We start from the raw sequence: 24,424 nt of genomic DNA, 5'->3' as shown, positions 1-24,424 counted from the left end.
CCCAAGCTGAGAATTTCAGCATCTCTTTCAATGGAACCACTCATTGTCCTGTGTTATCTTTCCTACCCATCATAGACCCACCTTTGCTTATTGTAAACTCGTTAGGTTTAAATTTTTTCAGTCATCTCTAAAATGTCTTTTTTATTAAAAAATTTTTTTTCCCAAATACAAGATAATCTCCTTTTCAAGAGGAAGTCAAAAATTCCTCTGTAAATGTTGAGAGAGACATCCAGTGAAGGCTTAGATTCAGAAAAGAAATCAAGTAATTTTTTTCCCCTGAAATGATCTTTCATGGCTCTCTTCTCCCTGGTTTCGGTTTTACTGTAAAACCCTGACATCCTATTTGCGTTAACGAGGAAGAGCTGATAGCATGGAAATGTCCTTAGAAACAGCGATTTACCTCAGAGGAGGTCCCTGGAAGAGCTGCAGTGACTTGTGGTTGGTTGGTTTTTTTTTTGATTGCTTGCGTTTTGACTTATGTGTAACTCATATTGCCAGTTAATTCTGGAATCTGACATTCTTTTAAATTTTATGCCAGGGTTATTGTTTTTCTCTTATGGAAAAAGAAGTTAAGCAGGTGAGTCTGCTAGGGAATGGGAGAGCCAACGAAAGAAAGACACAAGGCAACTTTCTGGGGAAATTTTAGCTCAGAAGGCTGGGCCACAGTCCTGGTTTGGCCCTGGGTCTTGGGTGACCCTGGGCAAGCCAGGTAACCTCTATGGGTCTGTTTTATGTCTGTAGATGGAGGCCCGTTTGTATAATCATTCACGCATTCAGCCATTCAAAACTGAATGTTGTACTTTAGAAATTAAAAATTATGTGTTTTAGAGGTGTTGTGGGGATCAAATGGGAAAACCAATTGGAAAGTTTTCTGTGAATTATCAAGTGGTAGATAAATGTGACAATTAATTAATTAAGGCTGAGCATTCTGACTAGAACTATCCAATGGAAATGTAATGTAAGCCATGTAGGAGGTTTAAAGTTTTCTAGTCATACATTAGAAAAGGAAAAAGTAACAGGTACAATTACTTTTAATTGTATACTTTATTTAATCCATATATTAAAAAGATGATCATTTCAACATATAACCAATGGAAAACACATTACTGAGATTTTGACTTTATTTTTGTACTAGTTTTTGAAAACCTGATATGTATTTGATGCTTAGAGGACATGTCAATTCAAACAGATCACTTTCCAAACGTTCAAAGGCCACATACACGGCCAGTGGCTACATATGAGATAGCACAGATCTGGGCATTTCCTGGACAGAGTAGTCCATTATTTTGTTACCAATGTCCATTTTTCTGGTTTCTCACGGCTAAACTCCTTTCTCCTTGGGTCGTAGGTATTATGAGACAGGGAGCATCAAGCCTGGGGTAATTGGAGGATCCAAACCAAAGGTCGCCACACCCAAAGTGGTGGAAAAAATCGCTGAGTATAAACGCCAAAATCCCACCATGTTTGCCTGGGAGATCAGGGACCGGCTGCTGGCGGAACGGGTGTGTGACAATGACACAGTGCCCAGCGTCAGTTCCATCAACAGGTGAGTGGCTAGTGCCTTTGGGAAGCTGAGGGTCTGGGTGGGGTGGAAATGCCAGTGGCTATGCACGTGCCTTTCCTGAAGATCTGGTCTCTCCTTTCACCAAGTCCCCACAGGCATTATCAGTCAGGAGGGATGTGCACAGGGCTGGATGGGTCTCGCTATCACTCTTCTCTCCAAAGTAGGCAGAAGTCCTAAGCCCAGGGAGAGGAGGCTATGCCAGCACCCGGCTGCTGCAAATTTTTCTGACTCCGGTGTCATTTCCATTACTCCCTCCACTACCTGTCTCTGCATGTGGAGCACTCAACAATGAAATGTCCTGTTAGGTCTTCACAAACGTTGCTTCCTTGCAAGCCAGTCCCCAAGGTTAGCACTGGCCCACCTCAGAGCTTCCCAGGTGGAAAATCTTTGCCTCCAGTTTGGGCAGAGGTTGAGACACTGAGTGTGGGGAACAGAGCCTGGACTTGCAGTTGGGAGATTTCAGCTCCCTTCAGATTTGTCAGGCCTGCCACAAACTCAGAGTGTGACCTTGACAAGGTTCTTCATCTCTCTGAGAGCCCAGGATCTGGTGGTACTGATATGGGTCTGTGATTTCCAAGAGTGACATCCAGGATGCTAAGATGTTGTGCAGTTAGGGGGTTGCCTTCTCCTCGGTTGCCCTGAATCTCACCCTTGGACAGAAAGAACCAGAGAGATGCCTTAAGTACCAGGCAGAGGATCTTCTTGGGAGGGCTTTCTTTTATCCAGTCTGGTCCAGAATACATCCAACGGAGCTTTCAGAACTGAATTCCTGAAAGAATGTTTTCTATTGTAGGAGGTGTGGTCTCAACTCCATTGAAACCCGTAGAGTCAAGGATGTAGTTGTGAGATGACAGAAATGATGGTTCTCTAAACCCCACAAAGAAAAACGAAGCCAGCAGACTGAAAACCTGAATAGTTCCCATTTCTCCAAGGTCATGCCCTGCTCTTGTCAGTGCAGAGCCTGCCTGGGCACAGGGGACCCCTGCAGCAAAATGAAGTGGTCAAACCAGACTATTTCTAAGATCCCCTCTGGTCCTGACAGTTGTTGATTCCATGATGACTCAAATGCACAGAATCACCGTGTGAATGTTCATGTTGGTATTTAGAGTCCTGCTATCTCATAAACCATTAGCCTGATTTTTTTCTCTCAGCAAACTTTACTTTGGCTCTGACATCCCCCAAGGTACCACGAAGAGCGAGAGGAATCAGACATACGATCTATCTCTTAGTTTCTGTTCTAGAGGGGCTCCTTGTCCAGGAAGGGGTTCTAGCTTTCACTGAGGGGTCTGGACAGCCTGACAATAGGCACAAAATTGCTGGAGAGGGAGCAATTATTGTGGTGGGTTTGCCGTGCCATATGGTGCTAAGTCGCTTCAGTCACTGTCTGACTTTTTGGGACCCTGTGGATGGACTGTGGCCTGCCAGGATCCTCTGTCCTTGGGATTCTTCAGACAAGAATACTGGAGTAGGTTTTTAGGGGGCTTGTGGGGGAATAACTCCAGTTCTTTCTGGAGGGGGTCTGTATGCTTTTAGAGTCCCCTACTTCCAGCTCTTGGAAAGTTTTCCATGACACAAGGCAACGTGACTTTTCCCCCTTACCTGTGCCTTCAAAAACCTTAACATGGAGTGAGGCGTGAGCTGCTCAGAGTGGTGAAGGAGCAGAGCAGTTTCCATAAAACTGGTGGTCAGGCTCTGGGGACCCAGAGACTTTTCAATCTAGGTTACACAGGTGGTTTCAAAGATAACTCAGGTGGCCCGTGGAGGTCATAAACTCCAGTGCCGACGTGGAGCCAGGTGGGTGGTGCCATGGGGGCAGTGGCTCAGGTATAAGGCAGCCAGAAAGGTTGGGTCTGTACAAACTAGGAACTCAAGCTGTATTGAAGGGGTAGTTGTCTCTCGGTTCCAACTGAAAGCCGCTGGGCATGTGGGCCCGGTGGTAGCCCGATTTTTTCCGTTCTTAAAGAGAATCCAAAAAAAAAAAGAAGAGAATCCAGAAACTAGCCCTTGTTTGCGTGTGTGTGTGTGTGTGTGTGTGTGTGTATGAAATCTCTATACCTTTAAACAGTGGCAACTAATGTCAATGAGAAAATGCCTTTGCAGGACAAGCACAAATCATTTGCTGGCCCTAGCTTCTATCTTCTGTCATCCTGGAAGGAAAACTGTTTTTTGAATGTCCTTGAGAAAAATAAAACTAGCACATCAAACCAGTGATAGTGAACTTTACAAACTACCTCTCCCCAGTTATGGTAAAGAACTAATATTCCCTTATAAAATAAGTTTATTTAAATAAAAAAGTATGTTATTTGAAAGAAGCATATAAAGCAAACCGAGCACAGTGATTACAGATGTGCTGAAGGTTGTGAAGGGGGTACTTGAAGGAGTGTCCAGGGAAATCACAGCTCAGCTGGTGCTTTGTATCCCGAGTGGTGCTGTGGGGGGCATCAGGCTGCTAGTTGCTGGGCCATGGCTAGCCTCAGGGCTCCCCGTGGTGTCCCAGCCCACATGGTGGCCCAGTGGCCCCACTGGCTGTGCCTCTAAGGGGCTTCCACATCTGTAATCTCCGACAACCTCAAGGCTTAACTCTCTTGTGACAAGTATAGAAACTAAGGCCCAGGATCTATTCACAGTGCACAGGAGCGCACAGGAACTATGACTTTGAGCTCGATGTGGGGTGGAGCCCAGGTCCCCTGATGGGAAGAAAAGGGCTGTTTCTTTCCTCCACTCCTGGGTAGGACTCTGCCAGTGCAGAACTGAGAACTGAGGAACTGTGAGGAGAGAGACAAGGAGAAGCAGTCATCCCCACTGCCTTCCCACTCCCTTCCCCAGCTTTGCAGCCTGGATGCTTTGCTGCCTGTCTGTAGGCTTCCTCTGTGATCTATAGCCTTTTCCTGTGCTTCTTTCTGGGGCTCCTCCTGGGAGCACTCTCTGGCTCCTCACCACATTCTTCAATGAGAGCTCTTTGGTGTCTTTAGCAACAGACCGTGCAATGCAAATAAACTAAGGGCGGCAGGTGGGGAGGGGGGTGGCAGTCTTGTGTCTTGTGTGACTGCTTTCCCCTACCCACACCCTCACAAAGCCTGAGCCATCCCAGTACACAGTTTTATTTTCCATATAAAGATCCCACTGCATTCTAACAGATGCAGCTTCTAAGTAACTGTCTTGCAAATGTTGTGTAAGAGGTCCGTAGCTCCCTCTCCCAGCCCCTGCTTCCCTGGGAGGTAATGTCTCTCACTGCTCCACTACTTCAAACAACTAGGGAGGGAGGGGGTGGCTGGATCGGTAGCTATTCTGGGGGCCACAGTGCCTTCTCCCCGCCCACCAGAAGTGTGTGAACTCCTGCTGCCTTCTGGGGATTCTGCCTGGGAAGCTATGACTGACTGGGGTGAAGCAACACTGAACCAGTTGTGCTGGGATTGTGGGAGATTTCCTGGGACACAAACCATCATGTTTGTGTGACTTCTTAAGGACAAATACATGCTGGGATGCTCACAACCTGCAGGAAGGACGCTTGGAACCCAACCTGAGACAGTTGGAGGAGACTCTCCTAGAGCTGAGCCCAATGCCGGGGGTGAGGGGATGGATGGAGTCTTCCTTCTTTGTTTGTTCCAGTCCCATGGCTCTAAACTGAGCAGCACTCCCAGCCTAGAGGGGCAGCCCTATTTAGCTCCAGCCGTGGTTGTCCTGTGAGAATGTGGGGCCAGTATTCTGGGTGTTCTGATTTTTCAGGAGAAGCTAGAAATTCATGTATTCATGTAAAGCTCCCAACTTACCAATATTGACAACTAATTCAAATGAAAATAAATGTACTCTGCAGGCCAAACGCACCTAGTCCAGCGATGGGTGTGGCCTGGGGATGACCCTTTATAAACCCTATTCTTCAGCCTAACTTGGGCAGCAAGTTCATCCCTTTCCTCTTTCTTCTCCATGTCAGTTGCAGGCCTGCCTGTCACCTGTGGGCTCTCTGCAGCTTGGCTGCTGTCTTGAAGCTTGGACCCTTAGTTTTTGCATTCTTAGTATAGATGATGGCCCAAGATTCTTTCTGCACCTGTGCACCAATGGCAGTTTGATCAGTGCAGTAAACATGGGTATTTCTTCAGCCCTATAACTTCATTTCTTCTTTTAAGGCAACACGATTTTCTTTCAGTGGAATTTTGTATGTGGTGGTGGGGGCGGGGTGGTGGCTGGGGGTGATAGTGACAAGACTTAGCCTTTCCAAGCAGTGAGGGTGATGTTGAAATGGGACCCTTGCCAATGTCTGTAATATCTAAAGCTGCTCAGACTTGGAATCTTTGGATTCTAGATGGATTTTGAATCCAGCTAGGCTTTATGTGTTATGTAGGAAGTATTTAGTCCCTCTGCTAAAGTCCCACCTCCTTTGAATGTGGCTCAAAGAAAAGTGCCCAGGCATGGGAGCTGATTTGCCATGTGACCTTGGGCAGGTCATTTGAACACTCTGGGCTTTAGTTTCCTTATTTGTAGGAATTCTTTGATTGTTGAGCTTCCTCCCCCATTGGACCATCTCGAATGATCCTATGGCATTCAAGGTCAGGCAAAGTAAAGTAAAGGCTATACCTCTTAGTACTGACTGTCAATTAGCCCCAATTGTCTCTGGTTTAGAAAAGTCCAGAGTGTGACTCTTATGGTGATGAGTCCTGATGTTAATTTTTTGTTTTTTAAGAATCACTCTAATTCAATTACAGTGTTGTTCTTCCAACTCCCATTTCTTCTCCGTGGAAGATGATGCTCTTTGTTCTCTTTCTGGCAGCTGCTGCAGGCAGATGGGCAGAATCTCTGTCTCTGGAGATACCTTTGAAGGGTTCCCTACAGTTCAAGTCCCCCTGTAAAAGACAGCCCTGCCACAGCCTTAAAATAGGGTGTGGGGATGGCTACCTCCCCTCCCCAGCTCCCAAGGGGATCCCATGTGTTTTTAAGGCATTTGTGGAAAATATGAACCTTTTAAGGTTGAAGCTAGTCATTAATCTTTATGAAGATACCAATGAAAATAACAACAGCTAACATTTATCGAGAATTTACTATGCAGCAACCACTGGTCTAAGTACTTAATTAATTCTCATAATAACCCTATGAGGCAAGAATGATTCTTAGTCTCTTTTTTGCAGATGAAAAAATTGAGGTAGAGAGGTTAAGAAACTTGCCCAAGGTCGTGCAGCTGGCAGATTGTAAAACTGGTGTTCAAACTCTAGAAGTCTGGGTCTGGGACCTGCTTACCCCACTGCAGCTGCTGCTCAATGATTTATAACAACTGATTATGTTTTACCAACAATTTATAACTATTTTTAAAGAAAAATAAGGAAAATATAATTTTCTTTGCTTATGTACAAATTTAATGGAAAACAATGCTTTCAAAATTAGGACCTTATGCTGGACTTCAATGGGAAATAGTTGCAATATATTTTACTATATGTTTGTATATATATAAATCAAAATATAGATAAATATAGTTAAATCTTGCATCTCCATATATATTCACACATCTAGTGATATATATATAGACACAGACACATGTATACACAGAGAAGGTGACATACACAGACATCCCCAAATTAGGTCAGGTGCTAGCTTAATTCCTGTAGAGTCTAAAAAACTGCCTCACTCCTAGGTCTTTGTTAACACATTCCCTGTTTGCTTAGTCAAAATAAGTGGTTTGAATATTGGAGAAAACAAATAAGCAAACACTGTGAGGATATTTGAGGCAAAACATTGCTGACTCAACAGAAAACAGCAAAAGGCCCTCTGCAGAGCTCAAGTGGCCTGGGCTTCAGAGATCCCGTGGCTGGGCTGTGGTGTGAACAGAAACATCCATTCCAGGCTGTCAGCTGAGGATGCTGAGTGCCTTGCATGCCCAGCATTGAGCTGTGCGATCACAGAGAGCAGGGGCCAAGGCCTGATGAATTTTAGAAGAGGCATCTGCCATTTTTCTTCTCCCTTTCCTGGTGCACAAGCTGGAGACCAGTGCAGCCTGAAACAAACTTCCATAAAGAATGTTCTGAAATGTGAAAAAGTTTCTTATATAAAGCTGAGTGAACAGAGCAGGACATAGAATTGTACACATGGTTTAATCCTGATTTAATTAAGAAAAAAATGGATATTTCCAAATGCACATAGGAAGGCGAGCATAAAGGAAATACACCAAAATGTGGTCTTAGATGTCTTCCTTATACTTGTCCAAATAGTCTACCATGAGCACAAAGGACTTTTATAATTAGGAAGCACTCTAGTAAATGTTCTTTAAAAGGTCACAGTTGGAGGCTGGGATAGAACTTTTCTAAAGAAGCTGCACATTTTATTACCATCCACCCTTCTCCTAAATGCCAGGGGAGGAATCTTCTTGCAGACCCCAAGTAACTTCTGGCCTGGCCCTGGTCAGCCGCTCCCTAGTGGCTCAGTTGGTAAAGAATCTGCCTGCAATCCAGGAGACGAGGGTTCGATCCCTGGCTCAGGAAGATCCCCTGGAGAACCCACTCTAGTATTCTTGTCTGGAGAATCCCAGGCAAGTCAATCCCTGACTCCTTTGCAACCCCATGGGCTGTAGCCTGCCAGCTTCCTCTGTCCATGAAATTTTCCAGGCAAGAATAGTGGAGCAGGTTGCCATTTCCTCCTCCAGGGTATCTTTCCAACCCAGGGATCGAACCTGCTTCTCCTGTGTCTCCTGCACTGAACAGAGGAGCCTGGTGGGCTACAGTCCATGGGATTGCCAAGGGTCAGACATGACTGTGCAACTAACTCACTTTCACTTCACTTTGTTCAGCTGCTTTACAATGCATTGGGTTCAGGGGTCTCATGAAGGCCTCACGTGTTGTCCCAGCTGGAAATTTACTAAAAGCCCAAGGTTCTGCTGAAGGGCATCAGAGCTGCCCGGTAGCAAAGGGAAGGTGCCGCTGCTATTGATCATTTTATACACTGGGCTTTATGATAAGATTTTTTTTCTAAAAAGGATGGATTAAAGTAAGCAAAGAGTGGTCTGTTCCAATTCCCTCATTGTATTGAGGCCCCCACAGTGGAATGGACTTGCCCAGGATTATAATCAAGTTTATCTTAGAACTAGAGCGAGGTCTCTGGGAAGACCATGCAGGACAACCCTGGCTCCAGCTCTGTAGAGCCTTTCCACTGTTTTGTGTAATTCAGTCTTCCTCTTAGCCAAGCCAAGCCAGAGTCAAAGTGGCAGCACTTTAACCCTTTCCAGTTTTGTAGCAACATTCACACTGCTCCCCTCACCCCCTTGATAATTTCTGATGTGTGTGTGTGTGTGCTCAGTAGCTCAGTCATATCTGACTCTTTTGTGATCCCATGGACTGTAGCCTGCCAGCCTCCTCTGTCCATGGAATTTTCCAGGCAAGAATAGTGGAGCAGGTTGCCATTTCCTCCTCTAGAGCATCTTCCCAACACAGGGATTGAACCTGCGTCTCCTGTGTCTCCTGCATTGGCAGACAGATTCTTAACCACTGTGCCACCTGGCAGGGATGTTATTCTTCCTGTGGCTTTCTAAGGGAGAGAAACCAAAATGTGAGAGCTGCCAGGGGACAGGGAGGTCACCAGGTTCAGTGGCTTTATTCCACAAATGGAAGGTTGAGGTCCAGGGAAGGGAAGAAATTTTCTAACTTGCTCAGTGAGTTCCTGATGGAGCTGAAGCTGCTCCAAGAATAGGATGACTATTGTAATATTAACACACCAATCTCTTCCTACAGAAGAGGCAGTTGAGGCCCAAAGAAGGGTGCCAGTTACCCAAAGACACCCAGGGAGGTAGGGGTCGAGCTAGAACTAACCTATAATTTTTCCAAACCCCCAGTTCCAGACCTGGATTTATAATCTGTCCCCACTTCCACGACCCAACTTGATATGGGTTTCTGGCATTGCTACTTGAGATCTCTTCTCCACTGTGATGGTAAATAGCATTTTTTTGTTTTTCTCAATTGTTCACAGGATCATCCGGACAAAAGTACAGCAGCCACCCAACCAGCCGGTCCCAGCTTCCAGTCACAGCATAGGTAAGAAGAACTTTTAAAAAAAAATTTAAAAATCTAATGGGCTCCAAGTACTCAAAAGAACTTTTAATCATTCTTATGGACAGATAATTCTGCATAAAACACTTCGGCACACGTACTAATGCGCCTTCTTTGTCATTCTCCAAGGGCTGAACCTGGTAAATGAATTTTATAAATACTGCTAAAAGGTTTTGAATTTTACTGATTATTATGATAAATAGCTTTCACCATGAGACAGAAAATTGAAATCTAAGCCAAAAAAAAAAAAAAATCCACTAATGGGGGTCTATAGAATGTCAGATAATTAAAGTAATAAATCAAGAAAGGGATACTTATTCATAACATTTTCTGCATCATTAGTCAGTAAGTAGTTTTGAATGTGTTTTTTTCTTCTACCAACCAGCCCTTCAACAATTCTTTGTGCACTTGCAGTCTTGAGTGAAGATGTGGCAAAACTTCCTAAACTTTCTTTCTCTCTCTCTTTTGCTTCGATCTCGTTGCTCCATGAACTGTCAAGGGCTGCCACTGGGGTTTCTGACACTCATGGGTGAAGTCTGACAGTGACCAAGGAGGGGAGTTATATTTCCTATTACTCAGGAATTCAGAAGTTTCCCTTGCTTTCCCTTCCCTGCAAAGATCCTGAGATGAATGTGACGTGTTTCTACTCAAGGTGGATTATTTCTCCACCTGGGATAAGGGAAACACCTCTGGTTAGCTGGGAGAAAGCGTGAAGATCTCTGATTGCTTATGGTTGCCTCTTTGCATCAAAGTAAGACAGAATTCCTCCTTTACATAAAATAATTCTTCATTTAGTAATCCATCCAAAAAGCATTGGCTAAGTCCCTGCTATGCAACCTGTTGTGGAGACTAACATTATAAAGGGGGTAGGACAAAATCCCCCGTTCTCAAGGGCTTCTTGGTCTAGTGGGGACTATCACAAAGAGCCCAGGTTTTGACAGATGTTTTCAGACTTCCCTGGTGGCTCTGTGGTAGAATCCGCCTGCCAATGCAGGAGACGCGAGTTTGATCCCTGAGTTGAGAAGAGCTCTCTCTGCACCGCCGCTCCCCCCTCCCCAAAGGAAAAGGCTTCTGGCTCCAGTATTCTTGCCTGGGAAATCCCATGGACAGAGGAGCCTGATGGGCTACAGTCCATGGGATCACTAAGGGTCAGACATGACTTAGCGACTAAACAACAACAACAATTACAAAGAGAAGTTTGCAAATACTGAGATCAGGCTCAAGAAGAAAGTACAGGGTGCTGTGGGAACAGAAGAGAGGGATGGACCAGCTGTGCTGAGCTGGAGTGAAGAGGATTGAGGGAAGTTTCTGGGGAAATATCTGTGTCTGAGATTTCATTTGCAGCTTTAACTATTTCAGGTCCTATAGCAATGACTACTAAGGGTAACTGATAATATTCTTTCAATTGGGTTAGAGGAATAATTCCACTTGACAGTCAGTGGAATGCCTAATCTCAGAAATTTGTATAAAAACCATATCTTATGTGTGTGCCGCCCCTAATAGTTTATAAACTTATCAAAGAGTGAGGAAATGGAAGCTTTAGAGAGATGAAATAACTAGCCCTCGGTCACATGGCCAGTAAGTGGAGAAGCCAGAATTGGAACCTGGGTCTTTTGAGCTAAGTGTGATCACAAAATATTGGAACAAATGTCATCAGCTCTGTTAGCAACATGGTGAACCTTGGTTACAAGCGGTTGTTGTTGTTTAAAGTATCAAATGACTTGTGATCTTCTTTCTTCCTCTGTTCTTTGCACCTTAACACAAAAAAGGTTGTGAGATTTGCATAAATCTATTTTGAGGCGCTTCTTCTGGTGAAGGAAAAGAGAAGTTAACGATTTCTACTTCTGTGTCTCCTAAGGAAGATCTAAAATCAAACTCAACTATGAGAAGAAAGCTCTGTTCCCCTTAGGTCTGGAGGGGCAAAAGCTGGATGTGCTCCAAGGAAAGCAACAAACAGCTTCTCAACGGATCACCTCCATCTCCAGTCCTTTCTTACGCTTTAGAGTCAAAAGCAGCTCCACCTGCCTCCAGCTAGTTACAGCCAAAGGAAATGTGCCTGAGATCGGTCTACAGGTTTTAATGAACCGAGAAAGAATTCCCACAGCCCAGAAATGGAAATTCAGCTGTACGGCTTGAGAGGCCCTTGATGACCGAAGGGTCTCCCTCTTAGATTCTGGGGCCAGGAGTTAATGTGAAACTTGCTGAAACCTCCCCTCCCCCATTCTTATTCTTAGGAACTTAAATATTAATACCTCAGTCACAGTAAATCATCGACCCACGTTTTGGGGCGGAAGAAATCTAGACTTTAAACCAGATGACCCAAGGCTGAGCCCTGGTGCTACTGCTTATTAGTGAGATGACCTTGAGCCAATCACTTTGCCGTATGGAGGCTCAGTTTCCTCACTTGATAAATGAGAATGAATAATAGCATTCAGTTATTGCAAGCATCAAACGAAAAGTACATTATTCATGTGAAGCATATTATTGTTTTTTCATTATTCATTAGTGAGGAGCAGATTACTACAGGGCTTAAGACTTTAGTTCTTGGGTTCCAGTCACTGCACTGTCTCATTAGCTGTGTGACCTTGGGCAAGTCACTTACCTTCTCTGAGCCTTGGTTCCTTTACCTTTCCAGTGACCTAACTTATAAGTTTGTTCTCAGAATCAAATATGATAATGCAAGAATGCCTGGGACAGAGTAAGTTCTCAGAAAAGATTAACATTATTATACATCAATGTATATAACATAGAGTATATTTATATATATATATATATAATATATATATATAGACTTCCTTGGTAGCTCAGAGGGTAAAGCGTCTGTCTACAATGCAGGAGACCCAGGTTTGATCCCTGGGACGGGAAGATCCCCTGGAGAAGGAAATGGCAACCCACTCCAGTACTCTTGCCTGGAAAATCCCATGGACAGAGGATCCTGGTAGGCTACAGTCCATGGGGTCTTAAAGAGTTGGACACAACTGAACAATTTCACTTTCACTTTTAATATTATATAACTAATATTAAATATTAAAATCCAGGTAAACTGGAAGGAGAATAAGACAGTGAGGAACTATTAAAAAAAGAGACAGTCTTCATTAGGTGCTTTGCTGGCTATGTGTGTGAGTGTGCAGATATTTATGTCTGCGTGGATGGGTGGATGTGTAAATAGGCAGTGAGCCTGCCTAAGTAGTAGGTTGTTTTTTTTAGCACTGGCTGGCTGTGGGCTCCAGCTCCCCAGTTTCTCTGCTCCATCCCCCTGCTTCCTGCATCCTTGGATAGGCTGCGTTTGAGTTCCTTTCACCGCTGTCAGTTCTCTTGGGAGGGGGGCGCTCTTATCTTCCAGGTGTGGCTGCTGTTCTGGGGGAGGCATCCTTAGCACGCCCCCACCCTCTCCGCTCGGTCCACCAAGCTGGTGTTGGGGGAGTGCCTTTGTTTTTGCCGGATTGTTGGGGCCCAACCTTCCTCCTCCCGGGAGCCGCCCCCTAGCCTCCTGCGGGGCCCTGACCGTCCTCTTCTTCTGCGCAGTGTCCACGGGCTCCGTGACGCAGGTGTCCTCGGTGAGCACGGACTCGGCTGGCTCCTCCTACTCCATCAGCGGCATCCTGGGCATCACATCCCCCAGCGCCGACACCAACAAGCGCAAGAGAGACGAAGGTAAGAGACGCCGCGCACAGTCGGGGATGGACCCACTGGCTCTGAGGGATCTGTTTCCAGGCCCTTGGTCAGGGGCGGGAGCACAGATGACTGCTATGCGCTCCCCTTATCTGCAGAGCTCTGGAGGCGCCGGGCCCAGCCCCAACCTGACCCTGGGGGAAGGGGCTAAGCCTTCTGTGAGAGGACGAGGGGCCCGGCTGGGACTGGACTTCTCCCTGGCCTCCTCCCATCTTCACCCTTTGGAGGGAAAGGCAGTCCTGGCCGAACTCCATGGCCTGTGCTTTGCCACCTCTAAGAAGCCGGTCCCTTGGCAGATGTGATGCCCAAAGGCAGGGTGTGGAGGTATGAGCACAGCAGCAATGGCCCCTTTTGGGGGGACCCCTCAGGAGAGGAAGGATCTGGGCATAGTGAGAGGGGCACACCTCCTGTAGTAGGCTTATCGAGTGGGGTCTCTCCCAGGCCTTCAGCGTGGTGCTGGGAGAGGGGTGGTTGAGGAAGTGAATAATCTCATCTCTGCCCTTAGGGCCTGGAAGGAAGGAGTGCAGGGGCCTCCCAGGGATTAAATAGATGTCAGTCTTCTGTGTTGGTTTTTCTCAACCCTCAGTATGCTGCCCAGGCCTCCAGAACTGGCTGCCTCTGTCCCAAACACTGGCCCACCTTAACCCTGATCTCCTTTCCCTGGATGGGCTGCCAGTTTGGGCTGACATTACTGGGTCTGAGAGGAGGAATGATCCCCTGGGAGTCTGTAAAACCTCCATCAGGAAAGGAAAGAAAAAAAAAAGGCCAGGGTCTAGGGCCTGAGAGCAGCGTGACAGAAATCTTGATTCAATTACTCAGTTCTTTGGCACCATTCCCCTTCTCAACTCCCTGTAAGGGGTGTATGTTCTGTGTGAGCACGTGCCTAAGTACTTAAGACTCGTAACTAGAAAACTGAGTCGGCCCAGTGGTGGATCAGCGCGTGGTCCGTGTGTTCCAGGCCATGCAGGAGCTGGGCCCACGGCCTCTGTGTCGAGCTATGGAAGATGATCCATGGCTTTTGGAAACTGCTTCATCTCTTTCTCCCTGCTCCTGATGTCAACAGATGTCAGAAGTCTTTTACTTGGTGGTTTGCTGTGCCATGTTCCTGCAGGGGACAGTGGGCCTACCATCTCTGTTGGTTTATGGGGCTGATGGTGTTATCTTTTCATTGTCACCTGGACTCACTGCAGTTGTGCTGAAGCTGGAGCCTGCTGTGTTTGATCATGTGAAGGGGTGGGTATTTGAGGCTCCCTCAGAGGCCGAGGGATAGAGGCAGAGTTTTGAAGAGGAAAAAAAGAAAAATTGAGTTTGATGTTACCATCAAACACACAGGTCCTGAATTGGGGAGATTGTGTCACTGTGTTTGCTGAGTGCGCTAATGGCTTTCGGTCTCTGGGGAGTGGTTGCTCTAGCCTCCCAAGCTGCTTGAGAAAGTATAGAATGGTCAAGATGTGGATACTGTTTGTCTACACTGCCCTGTGCTGGGCAGATCCTTCCTGAAGGCTGTGACCCAAAGTATTGACCTTGAAGAGGGACAGTGACAAGTTGTGATGTGTCCAGATGGGGATAACCTCATGAAGAAGTATTTGGAGGAATACCTTAGGGCTCTAAGGATGTGTTGGTACCAAGAAGAGGAGAATGAGCAGGGCTGGATTGTTGCTTTCAAATATTTGGAGGGCTGACATGGAAGGCAAAAGGAATGAGACTCTGCTGTTTAGCCTCAAAGGCCAGTGTGAGGCAGATGCAGAAGAGATTTCAGCTCAGAGTACAAGTCTGCAAATATGAGAGTGGTCTAAAGCAAAAAGGGGCTGCCTCAGGAAGTAGTGAGTGCCCCATTACCAGAAGTATGTTAGTAGAGCCTCGGTGGCCGTTTGCTGGGCTGCTGTGTAAGAGTATCAAGAATCAGATGCAGGGTTTGATGATCTTTCAGATCCTCAGTTTTGGAATTTATGATTGAGCCCTGATCCCCAGAAAAACTTGGGAGGTGATCCCGTCTGTGGTCTGGGGCTAAGGGAGAATGAGTTGATGGTCCTGAAAGCTTACACGATTATAAAGATTGAGAGACCAAACAACAAGTAGAGCCCCCACCCACTCCCTGCCCTGCATCACTGAGGGTGGTTGTGGTTGGGCAGAGAGGTGGCTGGAAGTGCCCTTGCTTATATCAGCAAACTGCCTGGGAGGAGTATAGTGAGGTGCTCCCCACTGTCCTTTCCATCCTCCCCCTATAGCTCTCTGAATCCTTGCATTGGATTTAGGAGGAATTGAGAGGTGGAGATTGCCACCCCTTTTTTATAGGGGAGGAAACCAAGGCCCCATGGAGTTCCATGATGTTGGCAAAGCCACAGAGCTGGTATGGCCAGGGGGTTGGGTGGGCTGAGGAGTGGAGAGAGCCCCTGAGGCTTCAGCTTCCTGGGCTGGACCAAGCCTGGGGATGGTATGAGGAGGGTTTCAAGCAAAAGGGCATGGTCAGCAGGTTGGATGCTGCCAAGAGTGTGGTGAGAAAGTAACAATCAGTCACTGGGGAAACACAGGGGAAATGCTAGTGAACTGGGTTCTGGCCCATTGAGGCTGTGGGCCGTAACACCATTTTCCTCAGGAGCACTCAGCAGACTGAGTGAAGGACCATGGGGCGAGACAGACAATAAAGGGCCAAAAGGAAGACAGCTGAGGGTCCTCATCCCATTTTTCAGATGGGTGACTGAGGCTGTACACAGAGCAGTGGCTTGCTCAACTCTGGTTCACAGTGTCCTCCCACTTGGACTTGGATTTTACCCTGTGGGCATTTCCTGGCTCTGCGCTCCTGCCCAGGGTTCAAGGCAGGGGTGGGTGATGGGAGAGTTCCATTACAGAGGACCTGGCCTCTAGACCTGGCAGGCTGGTGGGCAATAGTGGTAACGTAAAGTCCCTGTGACAGGCAGTGTGTGGGGTGATGCTGTGATGGGAGGATGCCACCAGAGCAGAATGGCAGGGCAGGGGAGGGCTGACATTGACCCAAAGGATCTGGGAAGGGTTCTCATAGAAGTGGTACTTTATGAAGGGAAAAATATTTTGCATGCCTGTTTTCAAACTTAAATGAATTAAAATCAAATAAAATGAAAATGTATTTCCTCAGTTGCACTTAGCCACATTTCAGTGGCTCAATAGCCACATGTCCCCAGTGGCTTCTGTACTGAATGACATGGCTTGAATACAAGTGCTTGGCACATTGTCGTTGTTTAGTTGCAAAGTCATGTCCAACTTTGCGATCCCACAGACTGTGGCCTGCCAGGCTCCTCTGTCCATGGGATTTCCCAGGCAAGAGTACTGGAGTAGGTTGCCATTTCCTTCTCCAGGGGATCTTCCCGACCCAGGGACTGAACCCATGTCTCCTGCATTGGCAGGCAGATTCTTTACCACTGAGCCACCACGGACACCCTGCTTGGCACATAGTAGGTGCTCAGTAAACAGTCCTTGGTAGAATGGATTGGTCATGTGCCTGTAGAGGGTTCACAGTTAGTGAAGATGGTTGTGGTTGAGGGGGGGGAGTCTCTAGTCTCCTCAACCAGGAATGTTTCTGTTGGTTATTTTTGTCTTCCATGGAAAGCTCAATTTGAGCAAAAAATTCTTTAGCAAAAACAAATAAGTTAGAATACTATTAGACCAGGGGATTGCCAAGGGCCCTTTTAGCCTAGAAATTCTAGGACTCTTCCTGGGGCATTTACCTCCAAGACCAGCCTTGGGGACGTGGCCACTGTGTCCAAATCTCAGATGAACGGTTCTGCGGCTGAGGCAGCAGAGAAGGTCCATGGGGCCTCTGAGGGCAGAGCTGGGATTGGCTAAAGGAAGCTACAGGGAGGCAGATCATGGCTCAGTGCAAGGAATGGCTTTCAGACAAGAGCCAGTCTGGTTAGAAGAGCCAAGGTTAGAAGCTTCAGCTTGGATAGGTAGCAAGCTCCCCATCACTGGAGGCATGAACAGGGGTGGGGCAGAAGAGCCAAAGAAAGCATTCTGGTTTGGACTCTGTGACTTTTGAGGCCTGTTACAATCTGGGTAGCAAGTGCTTCTCTGACTGCCTGGCATTCCAAATTGGTTCTGCCTACTTGTTTTCCCTCCTGCTGTCTGACTCTGTGTCCGTCATCATGTGGGCTTGACTGGCTGGGGCCGCATCACCTGTTTCTATCCCCAGCCTGGCCTCCTGGCACAGGGACCCATGCACAGAGGGCTCAGGAGGCTTGTGAATGGCTGAGAGTCAGGCTAGGGTGCTGCCCAGGCGGAGGGGCAGCTTCATCTCTGGATTGGGCTGTCCTGAGGGCGTCCGTGGAGAAAGCTGTGGCCTGGACCTGAGGAATCCTGCTGGGTGAGGGGGACAGAGCCCGGGGCAGTGCCTCCCTTCCCGGAAGGCCCCAATGAGGTGGTGGTGGGCTGGACTTGGCAGAGCGGGCAGAGCTGTGAATAGCGGCCATGGGTGAAAGGGCAGCCCCAGACCCTCTGTTCCTTCCTGGGCCTTTGATCTCTGGTGGGGCCTCCTTCCGCTGTCTCCAGGGCCCCCATTCAGGTCCCCTCGACCTCCCCCTCCCCTCATCCCCCCAGTTTGAAAGGCCCTGAACACACCGAGGTCAGCCGAGTGCGAATCCCTTTCACTAGCTCAGGAAGCTGGCCAGTCCAGCACTGGTGTGGACGTGGGGGCTGGAAGCTTCTTGTGGGGCGGTAGGGGGTACACTGCAGGTGGAGTTGCTGGGCCCTGGGCTGCCTTCTGGGGACAGAGGGCACAGGGAGAGGCCTGTCCTTTTGAAAAGATGCCAAGTCTAGCAGGACCCTCACGGGGAGTTCTAGGGGCATGTAGCAGGGAGCGGAGGCTCCTGTCATGACTGTGTCCATCCCTTCTGACTCATCTCTGTCTTTGTGTCTCTCCCTGTGTCTTTTGTTTGGGCCTCGCTGCCTCTGTTTATGTCCTGTTTAAGGGACTTCCTCTGTGTCCCCTTCTGTCTCGTTTCAGCTCTCACTCTCTTCTTTTTCTCATATTCACTCTCTTCTCTCTTTCACCCTCACACTCACTCACCTTCTTTTCTTGTATGAGCTCTCTCACCAGCTCTTCTCTCTCCTTCTCCAGGGCCAACAGCCTCAGCTCAGACCTCCGTGGGAGCCATACTGGGGAGGGAAGGGGTTTCAGAAGTTCACAGACCACGAAGGGCCCCGGGGACCCTCTGACTTCAGCGCAGGCCCCGGCCTTCCTCTCCTTTACTGACGCTCAGACACTGTTGCTCCTGGGCTTGGGACTGAAGGCTGGAGCAGAAGGTTCAGAGACTCTGCTCAGATTCCCAGCAGGGAATGAGATGTGTGGAAAACCTTGGGATTTCTGAGTTGTAGGCACCCTTGTGACACCACCATTCCAGAGATTGGTGATCTCTGGAGAGCCCCGCCCCTGCCTCAATAAAAAAGACGAGGTGTTAAGGCCAGGCCCCAGGCTCACAGGCCAGGGACCAGCTGGTTTGAGGACTCCCTGTGGTGAAATCTTTGGCAAGTACTTAATTCTCTGAGCCTGCATTTTGTTATCTGTAAAGTAGAGGGGGCACACGTTTTGTGTGTTATTGTGAGGATAAAATGAAATCATTCCAGCAAAGGGTTTATAGCTCCAGGGCCTGGTGGAAGTTAAGATTTCAATAAATGGCCACTGAGGGAGACTGGGTCTTTGAGGGCGTGTGAGGCCGGTCACAGGCTGAGGGCAAGCAGGTTCCATCCGCAGTTCTATTTGGCAGCTGAAACTGGCTGACCTGCCCCCACCGACTTCCTGTTTGTAACTGTCTTTCCCTCTGGGCACCAAGACTGAACAACAGCGCCCCCAGGTGTCAGCTGCAAAGGAAAGGGCCACTCATTTTCCTTTGCTTCCTTTTCTTTCCAGACCTTTAGCCCCCTTGATGGAAGAATAAAAGGGTTAAGCCTCAGTCTTCCATGAAGTGAGGACTTGGATATACAAGACAGTGGAGACCTCCAGGATGGAGGGAAGAAGGCAGAACACCTGGGCCTGGGATGGCTGGGCTTCCATGGGTTTGGGGTCACCAGCCCTTGTCAGAGCTGGAAGGCCCTTGGAGAGCACCTGGGACATGTCACCCTAGTCATCATTCAGATGGGAAAACAGGCTTGAAGAGGAGAAGGGGTCTGACCAGGTCACACAGTAAAAACTCAGGAAACCTAGAGGGACAGAATGGACTCCTGAGAACATCCTTGGTACCCTACTGCCGTTTGATGGGCCAAATCTTAGTTTATCTCCCCTTTCCTCCATTAGTTGGAGGAAAGCTCAGCCCATTAGCTGCCCCCACCGTTGAAAGCCATCAGCAGCCCTGACCTGACCCCATTAGCCTATCACTCCTGGGCCTCAACTCTTGACAACGAGCTCTGACCTTCCCTCCCTGGTCTCCCGTTCCTCCTCCTCATCCCTCTGGTGCTTCTCTGAGCTCTTCTGTCTCTGGGCCATTATCCAGGCAAGGCCCTCCACCTGATATGCTGTCCTTAAGGCTGTCCTGTTGACCTGGCCTGGTTTCCAGAGTCAATCCAGTCCCTGGGGGATTTTTCAATGGGTCACTGGTGCTTCACCACTGGCTGAGGCCCTTGGATTCATCCAGACCAGCATGCCACTTTGGAGACCAGACAGACTGCAGAAAGAGAAGGAAATGACGACCCCTTTGTCTTGGCCTCTCCTGGGGCTTCAGCAGGGCAGGTTCCCTCCTTGCCCTTCACAAGGTATCCCCCTCATGTACCCTCAAGCTGGCCATGCAGGGGGCCCTTCCCCGAGTGCTCTTTTTGTCTGGGCAGGGGCCTGGACCAACATGTTTGCTCAGAGAGCATCACTTTGAACACAACTGCCAGCCTGCTAGTTATGCTTTACTTGGCTTGTCCTGTATTTAAAATGATTTTGAATTAGTTACTGACATTTAAAAACAAGGATATTTCCCATAGGGTGTCTGGCTTTTCTTGGGAAAAAAAAAAATCAGGTCTGGCAACACTGGGCAGGCTTTTCCACACGGCAGCAATGGTCAGGGGCTCCTGGGCCTGGGGTCCTCAGACTGCTCCCTATTCACCTTGCTCATGATATTTGTGCTCTATTTTTCTCTACCTGAATGCCTTTGAGCTTCTGGAGTCCTATTTTGGATTCTGCAGAACAAGTCTGGTTGAGTCCAGCCTATGGCAGCTAAAGTCTGTGGGAGGCAGGGCACTGACGAAGCTGGGTGGGGCTGTGCATGTGTGTGTATGCGCGTGTGCATGTGGTCAGGAAACTGGCCACCTCTCAGGCCAGAGGTGGGTGAGGTAGGAGAGGCAGTAGGGCAGGGCCAAGAAGTTCCACCCCCTTGGCAGCTCAGAACAGTGAGATTGGGGTCATCAGCCCACATCTGCCAGGTAGGGTAGTCCAGGCACAGGGAGGTGCTTAGTGGCAGTGATGCTAAGGACCCATCTCCCAGCCTGGCTGGCCACTTTCCTGTCCTTGCGGCCTTGCAGTCATTGGCACCTCAGCTGAGCCCCAGGCGGACAAGTGTCTGAAGTTTCCTTGGTAAAGCAGGGGATTTGAGGCCAGGTGGTCAATTAGAGGGGCTCCTTGGGCCTTTCCCTGGTGCGTGGGGTCTGTCCCTTGGGTGTAGGGGTCAGGTTTCAGTTCCTCCTGGCCCCTGGATCCCCGAGTTTCACTTTGATTCAGTGAGTGAGAGCCCTCGTGAGAGCCGACACCACTGAACACCCTCCCCCAAACCCTGTTTGCACACCTGCTTTACCCAAGCTCCCCCTCCCCCCACCAGCTTTTCCCACGGGGCTGTGCACTGGTGTCCCAGGGAGCCCTGGGGGATGTAAAGGGCAGGGGGGCACAGTGTGAGTCAGCTCTGGGGTCAACCAGAAGGAGATGTGTGGGTCAGCAGTTGAGGGGACAGTAGAGGAGATGGTCTCATTCATGGCGGGCAGGCTCCCTGCTGGGGCCGTCTGGAGTCCAGGGTAGTGTGAGTTTGGCTTTCTTCCCCACCCCACATGCCCTGGTCCCCTACGAAGCAGAGGATCTATGGTTCGTGCTCTCTGCCTTTGGAATATGGTTAATCCTTGGCCGCACAATCTGCAGTTCTGGATTTCAAAGAGCTCCAACTACCAGAGGCTCATGAGACAGGGGAGGGACCCTGGAGGAGGGAGCCTGGGGCTCTGCGTTCCAGTCCTCATTCTGTGGCTAACTTGCTGGTGACTTTGGGGAAATCCCTGTCTCTCTTTGGGCCTCAGTTTCCTCATCTAAAACATGGGATCAAGGTTCTCTTCGGTACCAAGATTCTGAGCTTCTGGTCCCATCTTGAGTCCTCTTGGCCTTATTTCAGACAAGTGGTTCTCAAACTTTCAGTCTTGGAACCTCTTTCAACTCTTAAAGACGTTCAAGGACCCCAAAGAGCTTTTGAATTTATGTGGCTTAATTAAAATGGACAAAGTTTTAAAATATTTATTAATTCATTAAAAATGGCAGTAATAAACAAGTAACATAAAAACATGTTGTTTGAAATAAGAAAGAATTATATTTCCCAAACCAAAACATTTAAAACGACACTGCTTTATGATTTTTGCAAATCTCTTTAGTATCTGTCTTAATAGAGGACAGCTGGATTCTCATAGCTGCTTCTGTATCCAATCTGTTGTGGTATCACACATCTTAGAGCCTCTGGAAAAGTATCAGAGTGAAGAAGGTCGATAACAACTTTGTATTTTTATAGAAATAGCTTTGAACTCACAAACCCTTTGAAAGGGTCTTGGGGATCACTGAAAGTGTCCCTGGCCTAGACTTTGAGAATCTCTGCTTCAGGCTGCTGCAGACTCTGAGCTTATTTATCATTTGTACAGAGAGGGAGGACAGTTAAGTGATTTTTATTAAAAGAAAGGTGCCATCAGTTTCTCCTGTTCTTTTTTCCTGAATGCAGTGGGAACCATGGTGGCAGCCTCTGAGCTGGGGGAATGGAGTGACAAGATTTGCTGGGCTTTGGAAATTGTCCTCTAGCAGATGGGGATGTGCAGGGCATCTGGGTCCTCTCCCAACCTTGAACTTCCACAGAAAGGCACAGCTGTGGAGGCTTTCACTTCCAGCGGATTATCTATAGGGTTTGAGGTCTAATCTCTGTCCATCAGGCTTCCTTCAGGGCCAACAGCAGCTACCTAGTGCTCTCCAAGGGCCCGGGAAGTGGATGTTTGGGGAGCTAACCGCATCTCCCCATCCCAGCTGAGCTCTGTACCCCATTCAGGGCAGACCCTAGACATAGTTTTGGTGGGAAAAACCACAGCAAATAATGTTGATTAGGAATGAAACAAAATAACATGAAATAAAGAAATAAATTTGGTATTTATCTTGTCTCCTAGCCTTTGAGGAAAAGCAGGTATGAAAGACAATTGAAAAAAAGGGAGACTTTTTTTTCATTCCACCGGGGCTTCTGAGTTTCTGCAGAATGCCAGTGGTGTGTGTGTGTGTAATTTCACTTTGAAATTTCCAATTTTCATTGGCACAAGTTTATCATTTGTATTACGCCTTCCTTGGGCTAATGGACTAAAATGGACGTGAGGGAGAAAAAGAGAATTTCCCAAAGTCAGGAAGAATTGAAAAATGCCAGAAGAGATATGCTTGTAGTGAGATGAGTTGATCTGTGAGAGGAAACAGAAAGGCACAGCTCCTTCAGAGACTAGAAAAGAGCAAGATGAAAAGCAACAAGGGGGTCAGACACTTCCCAGTACCAGCCACCAGGTGGCACCATCGACCCAAGACAGCTTAGTTGCTGTCTAGGGTTAGGGACAAGAGGGGTGACAGGGCAGTGTGTACTGACCATTTGTGAGCTTGGTATGCTTGTAATTCGGTGGAGGGCAGCAGTGCCTAGGCATGTGGACCATTTGTCTGAGTTTCACTTATCTGCCAGCATTTAATCAGGGAAGGGGGAGGCTGGGACATTGCTGTTGGGGGTCAATCTTGTCCTTCCTCACCTCCATGGTGGAGATGTCTTGATGCAAACCTTTTTGGGGAGTCCAGTCCTCGGTTCTCAGCTTTTACTTGCTGGCCGTGTGACCTTGGGCAAGTCACTTCTCTCTAGTCTTGTTTTCCTTGTGTTAAAATGAGATTTGGACAGATGAGCTGAGGGATCTTTTGGGCTCTAACATTCGGTGGTGTGCCAGAGAAAGCATTGGAGCTGGAGTTGCATTCAGGATAGTTCTCCATTGGCTGTGTGATCTTGGGCAGCTCACCTCCTGTCTGTGGGGATAATAGTAACATCTGCCTCACAGCCCATTAGCCAATTGCAAAATGCTTTGACATTTTTTTGGTGCTGTAGGAGAGGGAGGGGTTGCTATTTATTATTTTTCTTGGCAACTTAAGTTAGCCAGAAGCAGGCCTCCATCCTCACTACTTAGAAAGTTTGCACCTCTGCCTGTGACCACAAACCAGTCCTTACAGTAGGTGTTTTCTCAATGTCACTGCATCTCTGGCCTAACTATCTCATGAAACTGCTGATTTCTCTCAGTTCTCACTGCCACTGTCTTGGTCAAAGCACCATCTCCTTTCCTTTGGATTATTGCTGTAGCCTCCTAGCGGGTCCCCACCTCCAATGTCACTGACTTCTCCAAACAACCCACCTCCTGAATAGCAGCCCCAGGGGCACTTCTGAAATATAGTTCTGATCAGTGACTCGCCTGAAGAGTTTTCACTCTTCAAATCTGCCCACTGTTCTCAGAAATCATCCAAACTTCTTAACAAGGCTGCTAGACCTTCTGTGGTCAGATCCACGCCCATCTCATGAGCCCTGTTCCTCTCCACCCTCCTTTTTTCCTGCTCACCCCAGTCATACCAAACCTCTTTCCATCCCTTGAATACCACCTGTTCTTTCCTGCTTGCAGCCTAAGGGTCACATGCATGGGTGGTAGAGCCAGGCAACCAGGGTCCTGGTGCTGACTCCACCAGTATCTACTTGTGTGACTTTGGGCAGGTTCTTGAACTTCAGTTTCCCTCTTTGAAAAACAAGGGCACCCATTGTGCCATGATTGGGTGGTTATGTGGACTGAATGAGCTAATGCACGCCATGTGCCTGGGAGGACCCGTATGCATGATATGTGCTCAGTAAAGGACACCTTTTGTGACAATGCTGTTCCCACCACCTGGAAACTGCCCCCTCCCGCACCCTGCCATTTACCCAGCTGAGGGCCC

General features: G+C 48.0%; 1 protein-coding gene across 4 annotated transcripts in view; it reads left to right on the top strand.

Annotated features, from left to right (window-relative positions):
* The window catches only part of PAX5 (paired box 5), a 188,752-nt gene that overhangs the window by 18,351 nt on the left and 145,977 nt on the right, over positions 1-24,424 (top strand). For all 4 annotated transcript variants that reach the window (XM_070794766.1, XM_070794765.1, XM_070794767.1 and 1 more), the window contains 3 exons: positions 1,349-1,546; positions 9,506-9,570; positions 13,111-13,239. In XM_070794766.1, the coding sequence (XP_070650867.1) occupies positions 1,349-1,546; positions 9,506-9,570; positions 13,111-13,239 (392 nt within the window). The remainder of the gene's footprint in view (positions 1-1,348; positions 1,547-9,505; positions 9,571-13,110; positions 13,240-24,424) is intronic.

The sequence above is a fragment of the Bos indicus genome, chromosome 8, assembly GCF_029378745.1.
Source record: "Bos indicus isolate NIAB-ARS_2022 breed Sahiwal x Tharparkar chromosome 8, NIAB-ARS_B.indTharparkar_mat_pri_1.0, whole genome shotgun sequence".
Classification (NCBI taxonomy): domain Eukaryota; kingdom Metazoa; phylum Chordata; class Mammalia; order Artiodactyla; family Bovidae; genus Bos; species Bos indicus.
The sequence above is the reverse complement of the archived record's forward strand: the minus strand, read 5'-3'. Positions and strand labels throughout refer to the sequence as shown.